Here is a 14,599-nt window from a genome sequence, read left to right as displayed (position 1 = left end):
TGGAGCCATGCACTGCCTTCACAATCAGTAGTCAGCTACTTATTCTCCATGACATTGTCTAAATCCCTTTAAAATAATCTCAGGTAGTGGCTGTCACCAAATCTTTTGGCAATGAGTTCCACAACACAACTTAATTGTTTACTTTGTGAATTATGTATTGTTGTTGTTGTTAATTGGCATTAAGCTGTCTTCGATTTATGACCACCGTATGAATCAGAGACCTACTGGAACTCACCTAAATGAACACCTAAATTTGGGGCCAATCTGGAGCATTGATACTTTGGACTGATCATTGAGTACATGGAAATGTTTGCATGTTCAACTAGTGAACCATGGCAGTACTATCAGAATAACAGAGACATGACCCTCCTGGTTCAGCCTGACTGCACAATCACACTTACTTATCATTTGTTGCTCTGTCTGTGGCAATGGAAAACTGGCATACACATGCACCCATCTCTGCATGCATAAACCATGGCATATGTTGTACATGCATCAGCTGTGCATGCAGCATCTGTGTGTGCATGGCGGTGGCGGCAGGGACCAGAAAACCACCTTGGTTGGTCAGATTTGGCCCATAAGCTGTAGTTTAGGGACCTCTGCTCTAGAGCATTCCCTGACTTTTCCTAATTCACGGTAAAAATGAGTCAACTAGTTTTATTCCACATTAGAGATTGGAAATGGTTGTGGAATTTCCAGAAATGCAGTGGAGTGAGAAGCTTGCACAGGATCTCTGTACTTCTGACACTTGTAGCTTTGTGCCTCATTTCATTAGAACTCGGCACAGATGTCAGTCGTTTTTTTCACTGTTTGGCAGGGATTAGAAAGTGGACTAAAGCCAGTTAGCAAGATGAAGATAATATGAAAAATTGGGAAGGAAGGGCCTTGTATAAATCTGGCAAATATGCCTTAGCTATGGGAGATGGAGTTCCGGTGGTGAAGCGCGTTAAAGCACTGAGCTGCAGACAAAAAGTTCCCAGGTTCCAACCCCGGGAGCGGCATGAGCGGCCGCTGTTAGCTCCAGCTCCTGCCAACCTAGCAGTTCGAAAACATGCCAATGTGAGTAGATCAATAGGTACCGCTCCGGTGGGAAGGTAACGGCGCTCCATGCAGTCATGCCGGCCACATGACCTTGGAGGGGTCTATGGACAACGCTGCCTCTTCGGCTTAGAAATGGAGATGAGCACCAACCCCCAGAGTCGGTCACGACTGGACTTAACGTCAGGGGAAACCTTTACCTTTACCTATGGGAGATGGAGTCAGAGGCTATTATTAAAGCAGATTAGTACTAATGTAACTCTTCCTTGGCTCATCCACACAAGGCATAATTTCCAGCCCAGTGAGCATTATCCTACCCAGGCTTGATCCCACTAAAGTCACACTTATCTGTGTATATCCAAATTCAATTGGTCTAGAAAGTCACACAGTCCCCTCTCTCCAAAGTCACCTCAGAAATATATTTCTTGCATGTCCACATGTTTACACACACACACACTCATGCTCTGTCCAGTAGCTACAGGCATCCTGTTCTTCTCTTTCCATCCTATTTGTTTCAATTTCTCTCCCTACCCTTTTTATTTTGTTGTTTGCAAATGTTTTAGGAAGAGAATCACACCAGGATATGCAAAGCTCTGTTGTTTTTTAAAGAAAGACAAAATACAATAAAGATCACTTGTTTCTTCCAAAATATTTTAATGCTAATGCTTGGCATGCACTCCAGTAGTAGTGAAGATATTAAACAATTATTGATAATTGATTAATGATTATTCACTTAAAGCCAAATGTCAACTATGAGTTTGATATTTGGTTTCCCAGGACACTGTTTGATCATAACAATGGTAGTATTGCACACACAATATTCATTCCACTTGTTGCACAGCTTCAAGCAAATACTAAATCAGTTTGTCATCAAATGTACCTTTTGTGTTGGGTTAATGACAAATTGAGACAGTCCCATTGGTGTCATGAGAGCCATTACACTTCAAGTCAAAAGTTAAGAGAGGGCCTCCATTCTAAATTCTTCACACAATCCTCAGGACGAAACCATCTTTATTAAAGAGATTGTTGATTTAAAGGCACTATTGAGTTCCAGCTCTTTCCTTATTTTGTTGTAGCCTGTAAGAATGAAAAATAAATTGAAGGTTCTATCATCTCCGGGTGAAGTTGTAAGAGTTTTTACAGTATTTTCACATTTTGGGACTTTTGGCAAACATTTGTGAAAGTGTCTTAGTACTGCAGAAAATACAATCGTACTTTGCTATTGCTGCTGGTGACAATTTTCACTCTCTTGCAAAAGGCAAAGGTTATTAATGAAGAAGAACACAAAAGCTAGGAAAGGCTGCCAAAGTTTGCCTTTCCCTGGGCCTCCTTGGAAGGATAGATTTTGCCCCTTCTTCCCCTTTTCTCCCTGCTGAGTTAATTGAGTACAAAACCACAAAAGCAGAGTGACAAAATACATGTCAGCGGGGATGATTGGTAGCAGAGTGAAATCCAAAAAATTCACCATCCTTCTTCTTTGCACCATCCTTCACCTCCTTCTCTCCAGACTGTTTCCCTGTGTGGAAAAACAGCACTGGACAAACACACTCCAGTAGATGAGGGTTCAGTTGGTAGTCCAACGGCAAACAACTTTATTTACATGATCTATTTACAGACAGAGCAAATTCAGTCCTTTCCTCCATGAGTGCTTTCCGAAAGCACTCATGCACACGCACAGCACATTGCTCATTGCTGTTCTCCGCTCTACACAGGAAAACACTCCCTCTACATTCCACAGGAACAAGATAGTAAGTCCCGGTCACACACTTGACCCCATTGGTCCTGTGATACATCAATCATAGCAGACTCTCATTAACCCCATAATTGCTGAATCCAGATTGATTTTAACATTTCACAACACACAATACCCTGACAATACATACCTCCAAACTACTAATTTGGGATAGTATGGAGGTATGTATTAAACTGACTGTTGTGTTTTAGTTATAGCTCCATTCTCTCAAAGTCCACACGGAATGCAACATCTTCGTGTTCAATTTTTGCATTTATTCAGAAACTAGGGCTGTCAGGATCAGGTCCAGATTCCCTGAAATATCATATTCTACCATATGAATTATTTTGAGGTTGAAGGTGAGAACCTCTCTCAGATACATCTCCCTTACAGAGGACATTCAAGAAGCATTTTCAGCAATTGATTACAGCTACTCAAATTCACTTCCAGAGAGGCTTAACTGGTTGCCTCCCTAGTGTTTTCTGCCTGCAAAGACTTTTTTAAATTTCAACAGGCCTTTGGGAAATGATTAGCATTTGTCATGTGTTAGCCTATTTTAGTTCTTACCTTTTAATGGATTTTAATTGCTATGAATTCTACTTATAATTTAATTGTATTGTAAAAGTGCATACATTTTTAATAGATGTATGCTTTTATTTCTTGCTTTTGTTGTTGTAATGTGCCATCAAGTCAAGTCCACTACCTTCTTCAGCTGAGAGAATGTGACTTGCCCAAATTTACTCAATCAGTTTCCATAGCTGAGCCAGGGTTCACATCTGGTCTTCCCAGGTCCCAGAACAACAGTGTAGTCACTAGACATGTCCAAAAACTTGTTTTGAATCGTATATTGGATTTATTTCGGATTATTCTCGCTTTTTTATACGCATTCCGAGACATTGTCTCACAGTGCAACCAGCAATGTAATTTGAACCATTGTTAACCCATTCTCTAATTGTCTCTTAATGTTTTGTTAATTCCCCCCCCAAATTTTTTAAAAATATTAAAAATATTTTTTTTGTTTCTGCAACCTACCTTGAATGGGAGCTTAGCCCAGCCTAATATGGCTGCCGCTCCCCGGCCAATCAGAAGCTTCCACGATGGACGCAAAGGTGGGGGCTAGGGTCCTCTGCATCCACGTGGAAGATTTCCATAAAAGCCCATTGTGTAGCCCGGGCGAGCCATTCTGGGCTGGGCTTTGCGCGGAGTGGGTGGTGGTCTGCAAACGGAGCGCAAGCAAGCCTCTTGAGGGCGAGAGAGGGTGAAGGGGCCCAGTCTGGCTGTTCCCACAGAGGGGTTTGGAGAAAGGGTTAGGGAACTGGACAGGGGGAGTGTGACCCTGCTGGTTCTCTTGGACATCTCAGCGGCTTTCGATACCATCGACCATGGTATCCTTCTGGGGAGGCTCGTCGGGATGGGGCTCGGTGGGATGGTTTTGCTGTGGCTCCGGTCCTTCCTGGAGGGTCATTCCCAGATGGTGAAGCTGGGGGACACCTGCTCGGACCCCTGGCCTTTGACCTGTGGGGTTCCACAAGGGTCTATCTTATCCCCCATGCTATTTAACATCTACATGAAACCGCTGGGAGAGGTCATCCGGAGTTTTGGAGGGTGTTGCCATCTCTACACAGATGACACGCAAATCCACTACTCGTTTCCATCTAATTCCAAGGAAGCCCCTCGGATGCTGAACCAGTGCCTGGCCGCTGTGGCGGACTGGATGAGGAAGGACAAGCTGAGAATCAATCCTGACAAGACAGAGGCGCTCCTGGTCAGTCGCTCGTCGGATCGGGGTATTGGGTGGCAACCTGTGCTGGACGGGGTTGCACTCCCCCTGAAATCACAGGTCCGCAGTTTGGGGGTCCTCCTGGACTCAGCGTTGACGCTTGAGGCACAGGTGTCGGCGGTGGCCGGGAGGGCCTTTGCACAACTCAAACTTGTGCGCCAACTGCGACCATACCTCGTGTAGTCTGATTTGACCACGGTGGTCCATGCCTTAGTTACCTCTAGACTGGACTACTGTAATGCGCTCTATGTGGGGCTTCCCTTGAAGACGGCCCGGAAATTACAATTGGTCCAATGCTCGGCTGCCAGATTAATAATGGGGGCAAGTTACAGGGAGAGATCTACTCCCTTATTTAAGGAGCTCCACTGGCTGCCGTTCATCTTCCGGTCCCAATTCAAGGTGCAGACCATCACTTATAAAGCCCTAAACGGTTTGGGACCCACCTACCTTCGTGACTGTATCTCCCACTATAAACCTGCCCGATCTCTCCGATCATCTGGGGAGGCCCTCCTTACGCCACTGCCTATATCCCAGGCCCGCCTTGTGGGTACTAGGGAGAGGGCCTTTTCTGCTGTGGCCCCTCGACTATGGAATTCACTGCCCATTGAGATTAGGCAAGCTCCCACTCTATTAGCTTTTAAAAAGGATTTAAAAACATGGCTCTTCCGCTGCGCTTTTGGAGAGTAAATTTTATTTATTCCTTTTCTTGCTCCTCTCCAACATCTTTCCTCTAGACGGTTCCACTTTCGTATGTCCCTGCTCCCCGTGGTCTCCATTCCCCTTATCTTTCTCACCTGAGTTTTTATCTTTGTATTCATGTTGCCGGCCCTGTTTTTACTGTTTCTTTGATTTGCGTTGTAGTGTATATTGTATATTATTACTTATTGTATTGTTTAATTGCTCTATGTTATGTTGTATTTATACTTGTTATATTGTTTTGCTCTGGGCATGGCCCCATGTAAGCTGCCCCGAGTCCCCGTTGGGGAGATGGTGGCGGGGTATAAATAAATTATTATTATTATTATTATTATTATTATTATTATTATTATTATTATTAGGGTTTTGTTGCTGGTTCTTTCTCTTAGAAAGGAAATGTCTAGTTTTCAAAGTATCTTTGCACTCCTTGCCAGGGCATTGCTTGGCGTGGTGGTCACTGGTCCATTTCTAATTGAAGGCATTGGGTTGAGGCTTGTGGGATTACATAGCCAGAGACACCATTGTTTTCCAGTGTCCTTCTTGCTTACAAATATAGCAAGGGAATTTCTAGTTTTCAAAATATCTTTGCACAACTTGCAAGGGCATTGCAAATTTGATGAGGATAGCTCAAGAAATGAGGACGGGAGAGCCCTGTTAACCCCCCCCCCCGGGTTCCTTTTTTTTGGTGATTGCGCATGCGCGTCCGCCATTTTAAATACATTAGAATCATTATGAATTTTTGGAAATATCCAAAATTTTTGGGTGAAAAAAATCGGAAATACTTTCTATATCAAAGCGCCAGCGCCCCCTACTTTAAAAATGAGAATTGAAACATTTTTTTTCATCGATTGGACATGCCTAGTAGTCACTACACCACACTCTTGGCTTTATCTATATTCTGTTTTTTTCTAAGACCCCAGCTACACTGCTGTATAAAATCCAGATTATCTACTTTGAACTGGATTTTCTGGCAGTGTAGACTCATAATGTGGATTATCTACTTTGATAATTTGGATTATATGACAGTGTAGATCTAGCCGAAGGTATCTAAGAGCTAGGGAACAGATCAGGATGATGGTGATGGTGATGACAATGATGTTATAAGTGGAAACACAAGTAAGAACATGAAGTTTTTACTGAGAGGAAAACCCGTTCATTTCAATGGGATTTTCTCCTAGGTAAATATGTTTTGCATTGAGGGCCAATAGTTTCTTTGTTTTTTTTTTAAAGGGGAAAAACATTTTGGTTCCACTGATTTTTAAAATGAATAATAGGAACAATGACTTATTAGAACAAATGTCTGAGGGGAATTTCACACAGCCATACAACTCATATCAAGGCAGAAAATCCCACAATATCTGCTTAGAACTGGGTTATCTGAGTCCATACAGCCATATATTTCAGTTCAAAGCAGAAAATGTGGGATTTAATTTAGCTATATGGATAGGGCCCAAGCATCCAAGGAATTCCAAGAGAAGCATTGTTTGAGGTGCTTCACTGTTAGATCTCCATTGGAGGTTTGTCTCTTGCTGCCACCTGCAGGCCATTATTTTGTGTTGATCTTGGTTGATCTTGATGTGATAGCCCGGTATTGTAATTTTATTTGAATGATCAAAATATTTGTATACTGCTCTTCATCCTTACAAACATAATGGGCATTTTTGATTTAAAAAATTAAAGCACAGATCATCGGAATAACGAGAAAGAAAAGTGGCACATGCATTAAAACAAGCAGAATCCGCCAATTAAACTGTGGCACAGAAATTCTGCTGATAATATACTTCACAATCTTTGAGGAGGCCTGCCATAGATGTGGGTGAAATATCAGGAGAGAATGCTTCTGGAACATGGACATACAGCCCAGAAAACACACAACAATCCTGTGATTCTGGCCATGAAAGCCTTTGACGACCTGCCTTGATTTGTACCATGCCATTGCCAGCTCTTGAGGTCATCTCAAGTTAGCATCATGTGCAATAGTTACAAGAATGTATATAAGATTTGCAGTTGCATAACTTTGGGGAGTCATATTTACGGTAATCTATTACTGAACATGACCCCTGCAAAAACTACCTCTTAAGTTAGGCAGCAAACAAATAGCTTCTGAAGCCCTGCAAATTAGAGTGCTGGAAAATGATGATTGCAGCATTTTGTTAGTCATGGAGCATGTTGAAAGAAGAAGCTGTGGCAGGACACTCTTTGTGTGCCTAAAGAACAAGAGAGGGACACAGTAATCATTTCTAGGGGCCTAACGTAGATACAATGATGGTATTCAATGCATGATCTTATCTTTATAATGATATATTCTCACCTAAAGATCAACATACCTCAATCATGAAACCTTAGAACCAGATCTTTAGGATTAACTTCTCCAAGCAGTACCTCAACTACTCTCCTGTCCTGAGCAACCTATATTTTGCCTCTGGATTAATAGGATGCCTCCAGACAGAGGAGCTTTGGATTCTTAGGCCCCATCTATACTTCCATATTATGCAATTTGAAACCACATTGTACAGTCAGTGTAGACACCTATAATGCAATTTACCACCCCAGTGATTCTGGCCATGAAAGTCTTACTCCTGTGCAAAAGTTACACCTTCCTTTAGAAATTGAATGTGAAGGAAAGCAAAAAATCATAAAGAGAAGATGACTTATTCAGAAAATGTTTTGCATTGTTCCTGGAGGCAGGGAGAGATAAGGAAATGACTCTCAGAACCTTATCTTGTTCATAGGAAGAGCTAGTATGCTAGGCTTTGTCCCACGGATGTTGAGTACCTGCTTAATAACTCTATGGTACCAAGTTGTTATGCAGTCAATTCTCTTCGGTCTGAGAGAACATTTATTATTACAGCAGTGGTGTATCATCTCATGACACTGTTGTTGACTTTTGGGAAGCCACCATGTACATGGTGAAGAGCAATTCACATGCAACCATTTACAGTTGTATTATTCCTAAAATCAAGATCAGGACACTGGATGGTTTGCTCCAACCATATCATCACAAGCTTTCAAATCAGAGGTGCAGTAGTTTGGGGCCCTCATCCAATTACATATAGCTCTTGGCATTTCACAAGCCCTCTGCCACCAATTTTAGACCTCTGGCAGAATCAAATCTGACACTTTCTTTGGCAATCCACTTGGTAGGGAAGAAGAGAGAAATGGAAAATGAATCAACAGAAGATAGCAAAAATAGAATGTGGATCATCTTATTCAGTATTGGCTCTTCTTCCTTCTCTCTTTGAAAGACAGAATAATTGAATCACAGAATTGGAAAAGACCACATGGGCCATCAAGTCCAAAGCCCTGTCATGCAGGAATACACAGTCAATGCATCCCCAATAAATAGCATCCTTAATGCCTCTTTCCTTCCCTTGCCACAGTCCTCTATGGTGTAGGATGCTTTGGCAGAGCTTCCTCAATCATTAAGCTATAACATTTATTGCGAAATTTCAAAGGAAACTGCAGTACCAATGTACTAGAAGTAAGGCATCAAAGTGTGGTAAACTACAAGTTGCACATGACTGCACCACTTGCATACAGCATAACTTTTGAAAGGGTATAGTGTGTACAAACAAAGTTCACAGGTACTGTGGAAATGGTACAAATTCATGACACTTACTTTGACTCCCTAGAGCAGACTTGTTTAAAGTCTGGCCCAGGGGCCAAATGTGGCCCCTAATCAAATTTCCACCAGCCCTTTCACTTCAGGCCTTCACCCCTTGCTTCTTTCCTTCCTCCCTCCCTTTCTTAACTTTCTTCCTCACTTCATTTGTTCATTTGTTTGTTCATTGGTTTGTTCCTCCTTGGGAATCAGGGCCTTGAAAAAGGTGAGCTCCTCAGGAGGAGATAAAGAGAGATGGCAGCACCTTGCATCCCTTCACTCTGATTAAGTGTCACCTTCTCCTCAGGTGGCTCTAGCCTCAAGTATTCCATCCCAATGGCCCCTTGTCTCTCTCTTTCCCCTCAACTTTTTCTTTATTTCTTTGCAAAGGAAGACTCCCCAATTGCTAAATTGCTACATAGTCGCTACATAGCCAGAAAGGGTGAGCCCTGGAGGCCGAGCACCTGCCTGCCTTCCCTCCCTTCTTTCTCCACCCTGTCTTCACCTCACATTGTCTCCCCGCATTTTCCAAAAAAGCTGCCCTTCACAGTGGCTCCTCTCTTGGGAAGAAAAGGGAAGAGCCAGGCTGCAAGTATAAGCCCCCCCTCCCCCACCACAATCAAAGCTCTCTTGACAGATGGCCATGCTGCCTCTTCTGAAAAACCTTCAAAGAAGGAGACTCCACCAGACTCTGAGGCAGCAACAACTTGAAGGCACGCAAAAACAACAATCCTAATTAACTCGACTCTCTTATTAGCCAAAAGCAGGCCCACATTCCCACTGAAAGACTGGTATGTTTATGTTGGTTAAAATTGTTCTTCATTTTATATATTGTATTGTTCTTTTATAGTTTTTTTGCACTACAAATGAGACATATGCAGTGTTTTTTTCATATTATAGTCTCCCCCCCCTCCCCCAAACAGGCTGGGGGACCGTGATCTGGCCCTTGGCTTAAAAGTTTGGACCCCAGCCTTAGAGTAATAGAGAAGAGATGTATATACTTTGTATTCTCATTCTGCTGCTGCTGCTCAGTCGTTTAGTCGTCTCTAACTCTTCGTGACCTCATGGACCAGTCCACGCCAGAGCTCCCTGTCGGCCGTCACCACCCCCAGTTCCTTCAAGGTCAACCCAGTCACTTCAAGGATACCGTCCATCCATCTTGCCCTTGGTCGGCCTCTCTTCCTTTTTCCTTCCATTTTCCCCAGCATCCTGATCTTTTCCAAGCTTTCCTGTCTCCTCATGATGTGGCCAAAATACTTCAGCTTTGCCTCTAATATCCTTCCCTCCAGTGAGCAGCCAGGCATTATTTCCTGGAGGATGGACTGGTTGGATCTTCTTGCGGTCCAAGGCACTCTCAGGATTTTCCTCCAGCACCAGAGTTCAAAAGCGTCTATCTTCCTTCGCTCAGCCTTCCTTATGGTCCAGCTCTCACATCCATAGGTTACTATGGGGAATACCATTGCTTTGACTATGCGGACCTTCATTGCCAGTGTGATGTCTCTGCTCTTCACTATTTTGTCCAGGTTGGCCATTGCTCTCCTCCCAAGAAGTAAATGTCTTCTGATTTCCTGGCTGCAGTCTGCATCTGCAGTGATTTTCGTGCCTAGAAATATAAAGTCTGTCACTGCCTCCATGTTTTCTCCCTCTATTTGCCAGTTATCAATAGGTGTAGTTGCCATGATCTTGGTTTTCTTCACATTTAACTGCAACCCAGCTTTTGCACTTTCTTCTTTCACCTTGGTGATAAGGCTCCTCAGCTCCTCCTTGCTTTCGGCCATCAGAGTGGTATCATCTGCATACCTAAGGTTATTAATGTTTCTTCCAGCAGTTTTAACTCCGGCCTTGGATTCCTCAAGCCCCGCACGTCGCATGATGTATTCTGAGTACAAGTTGAATAGTAGGGCGATAGTATACAGCCCTGCCGTACTCCTTTCTTCAATGTCTACATAGCTTCATTGCAAAAACATCAGGGATTGAACATGTAGATTTTTGTTTTAATTATTTTTCTTCTTGCCTTGATTTTTTTTTGACTACAGATATGATAGTAACCAGAACAAACAGTTGCCAGTCTGACAGCAGTGGATTTCTGGAAGACCCTTCTGAGCCATTACCTCTACAGGTGAGTAGAGAACAAGAAGCCGAAACCTATGGAAAAGTCACATCTAGTTCTTAGAGAAGTTCAACATTTGAAACTTCATGAACTATCACTCAAGTTTTAAATATGTGGGAGTGCTCTATTGTCATTTTTCATTGTTACTTGTCCAATGCCAACTGCAACATTATTTCAGCCAAAACTCTAAAGCGGACATGAAAGCTTCCTGAGAATAAAATGTTGGCCTCTCCTCAAAATCATCAGGGATCTCTCTCAGGTTGCGTGTATGTTTTGTCCATCTCCAGTCTTCTCTCTCTGGTGAAAAATGTGTTGCCATTACTCTACAAAACTTTTAAAAACCTGAGTTTTGATAAATAGATGTACTGTTTTCACATGTCAACTCTAACTGACCACTATAAAGATCTTAAAGCTATGTATCATCTTATGCTAACAATAATAATAATAGGATCCCCCAGATGGCGTAGTGGACTAAGTGACTTGAAGGTTGGGTTGCTGACCTGAAAGCTGCCAGGTTCGAATCCCACCTGGGGAGAATGCGGATGAGCTCCCTCTATCAGCTCCAGCTCCATGCGGGGACATGAGAGAAGCCTCCCACAAGGATGGTAAAAACATCAAAACATCCGGGCGTCCCCTGGGCAACGTCCTTGCAGACGGCCAATTCTCTCACTCCAGAAGCAACTCAAGTTGCTCCTGACACGAAAATAATAATAATAATAATAATAATAAAGTTTATTTATACCCCGCCTCCATCTCCCCCAAAGGGGACTTGGGGCGGTTCACAGATAATACCAGATAAAAACAATAACAATATACAATACATCAATAAGCAAAAACATACACAGATTATAAAACTTAAACAGTAACCTCTAGAAATAAAAACACACTTAATAAAACATGGAATTAAAACAGTGAGGTTTTGGAACATTTAGGATAAAGAGTCATAATTTGGATCCTTTTGGATCCTGTTCCATTTCGTTCTACTCCCACAGCAGTGCAATGTGCTTTATGCCTGAGCATTTATTATCACTCTGTACTACATCCAAATAAGTGAGTTTATATCCACTGAGCCTCTGGTGTCTCAGTGTGTTAAAGCGCTGAGCTGCTGAACTTGCCTACTGAAATGTCCCAGGTTCAAATCCGGGGAGCAGAGTGAGCGCCCGCTGTTAGCTCCAGCTTCTGCCAACCTAGCAGTTCGAAAACATGCAAATGTGAGTAGATCAATAGGTACCGCTCCAGCTGGAAGGTAACGGCATTCCATGCAGTCATGCCGGCCACAGGACCTTGGAGGTGTCTACTGACAACGCCGGCTCTTCGGCTTAGAAATGGAGATGAGCACCAACCCCCAGAGTCAGACATGTCTGGACTTAATGTCAGGGGAAACCTTTACCTTTACCTTTTACTATATCCACAAAAGCTCATGCAATAATAAAACTGGAAAGTCTTAAAAGATGCTGTTGCAGTCCTTCCCCCAACACCCACCCCTTCTCTTTTTTTTTGTGCTGTAAAAGATTAACATGGCTGCTTGTTTGGAAATTAGACCAGACTGGTTTCTTCTAATTTGAACTTGCTCTGGGATCAGCTCACAGGAATCTAAAGACAGTTTTATTTATTTTTTCAGGCTTTGTCTCTGCCTGGAAACCTGAGACTTAGTTTCAATTCCCACGATGGTCAATCATTTCTACGGTACAGAAAAAATTCAATTTCAACAAGTCAGGACCTTCAGTCCTATGCAGAGGGGCCCAACATTAACACAACAGCAGGCAGCAGCTATGTTGCATTATTGCCGAACCTAAGTAGAGAACATACTTTTCAAGGAGAGGAAATCTTTTATTCTATAAGTGAAGAAGATGATCTGTGTGTGACTTCTGGTGGTCAGGAGGAGAGCGCAGTCAGGGAAACTGGACATCAAATAGATGAGATGGAAATACAAAGTAGAAGAAGGGAATTGGAGAAAGGAGATGTACAAGAATGTCTTGTATGCCATCGTAGTGATAGTATGAATCAAGTTGAAATTAGATCTCCAGAAGAAAACTGTCTTTCACATGGTAGGGAAGTAAACTCAAGTATATATATTGATGGAGGGCAAATAGAAGACATTAGGAGAGAAGATGATGAAGCTTTGACTGAAGAAACAGACATTAAAGATATAAGCAAAGGAGATGTATGTTTAGAAGGTGCAGCAGGAGGTGTAGCAGAAATGTTGAAAGAATTGAAGGTTTGTGGAAAGTTGGACTCACCTCTTCCACCCACAGATGTCACAAGTGGCTGTCAGGATGTTGATTTGAGGGATCAAATGATAACTTTGGATACAGCCAATACCTTCAGAATTAATAATGACATAAATACTGCACAACCAGAGCTCAATGTTATTTCCAGAACACTTCTTCCAGATGATAGCTTTCCCCCTTCCTGCTTTGGAAAGGAAGAAACTGACTCATTGGATAAGTTACCAAGGAGCATGGAACTGGATGAAGAGGGGCATGTTCCCTGCTTTGAAAAAAATAGTAATAGCCCTTTTAAATCTGTCACTGTCCAGATGCCTTCAAGACTGTTGTCCAATATGCAGAGCATTTCACTGGGTGAAACAGGTGTTAAGAGCCAGTCCATTGACTTCACATCCAAGATGTCCCAGTGCTCTAAGGATGATCCCCTCCTCACACCAATTTCAGTAGCCTCAAATGCAGAAGACAAACGAATCAAAGAAGTTTCTATTCAAACAGACAAGAGCACAAGAAACAATGAAACTCTCCCTCACATTCGTTGTCTTCCTTCATTTCATCGACATGGCCATCTTGTGAAGTCCACTTCCCTAGACACAGGACTTCACGGGAAATACAGATCTTGCTGTTATGAACCTTCGAGAAGTTGGTGTATCCAACCTAGAGGTCACCACTGCTCACTGAACTCCCATCACTGCTGTCTGATGTGGCCTTTCCCCTTTGTTACTTCATGCAACCACCCTGCCGCATGCTGCTCATCTAACACTACCACAGAGCTTCAGCTTCTGAAAACTCTCAAGCTATTGCAGGATACAGCACTGAGAAATATTTCTTCTGTAAGTACTCTCTCTCTCTCTCTCTCTCTCTCTCTATATATATATATATATATATATATATATATATATATATATATACCCTGTTTCCCTGAAAATAAGACATCCCCAGAAAATAAGACCTAGTAGAGGTTTTGCTGAATTGCTAAATATAAGGCCTCCCCTGAAAGTAAGACCTAGCAAAGTTTTTGTTTGGAAGCATGCCCGCCAAACAGAACACCAGAGTATACGGGATTGGTAAATGTACGTACCATAGAGTGTTTTACATGGAAATAATGGTAATAACAAGAATTCACAGTTTGTCTGGTTATGCTGGTTTGTGATGACAACTACTGTATGTATATAATGTTCATTTTTTGTTCAACAATAAATGTGAATTCTTCTTCATGGAAAAATAAGACATCCCCTGAAAATAAGACATAGCGCACCTTTGGGAGCAAAAATTAATATAAGACACTCGCCCCTGTTAGATTGCTTCTTAATTTTGTGTTATACTGTATATTTTATCAATTGTGTTGGTTAATTGTATTATGATATGTTGTTTTTATGTTGTTTTATATTGTATTGTCCTGGGCAGGGCCCCATGT

The 14,599-nt window shown here is 42.3% G+C and overlaps 1 protein-coding gene across 3 annotated transcripts in view; it reads left to right on the top strand.

Annotated features, from left to right (window-relative positions):
• itprid1 (ITPR interacting domain containing 1) overlaps positions 1-14,599 on the top strand; it is an 80,201-nt gene that overhangs the window by 57,782 nt on the left and 7,820 nt on the right. For all 3 annotated transcript variants that reach the window (XM_008112821.3, XM_008112820.3, XM_008112822.2), the window contains 2 exons: positions 10,884-10,966; positions 12,579-14,015. In XM_008112821.3, the coding sequence (XP_008111028.2) occupies positions 10,884-10,966; positions 12,579-14,015 (1,520 nt within the window). The remainder of the gene's footprint in view (positions 1-10,883; positions 10,967-12,578; positions 14,016-14,599) is intronic.

Source organism: Anolis carolinensis, chromosome 6, assembly GCF_035594765.1.
Source record: "Anolis carolinensis isolate JA03-04 chromosome 6, rAnoCar3.1.pri, whole genome shotgun sequence".
NCBI lineage: Eukaryota > Metazoa > Chordata > Lepidosauria > Squamata > Dactyloidae > Anolis > Anolis carolinensis.
The sequence above is the reverse complement of the archived record's forward strand: the minus strand, read 5'-3'. Positions and strand labels throughout refer to the sequence as shown.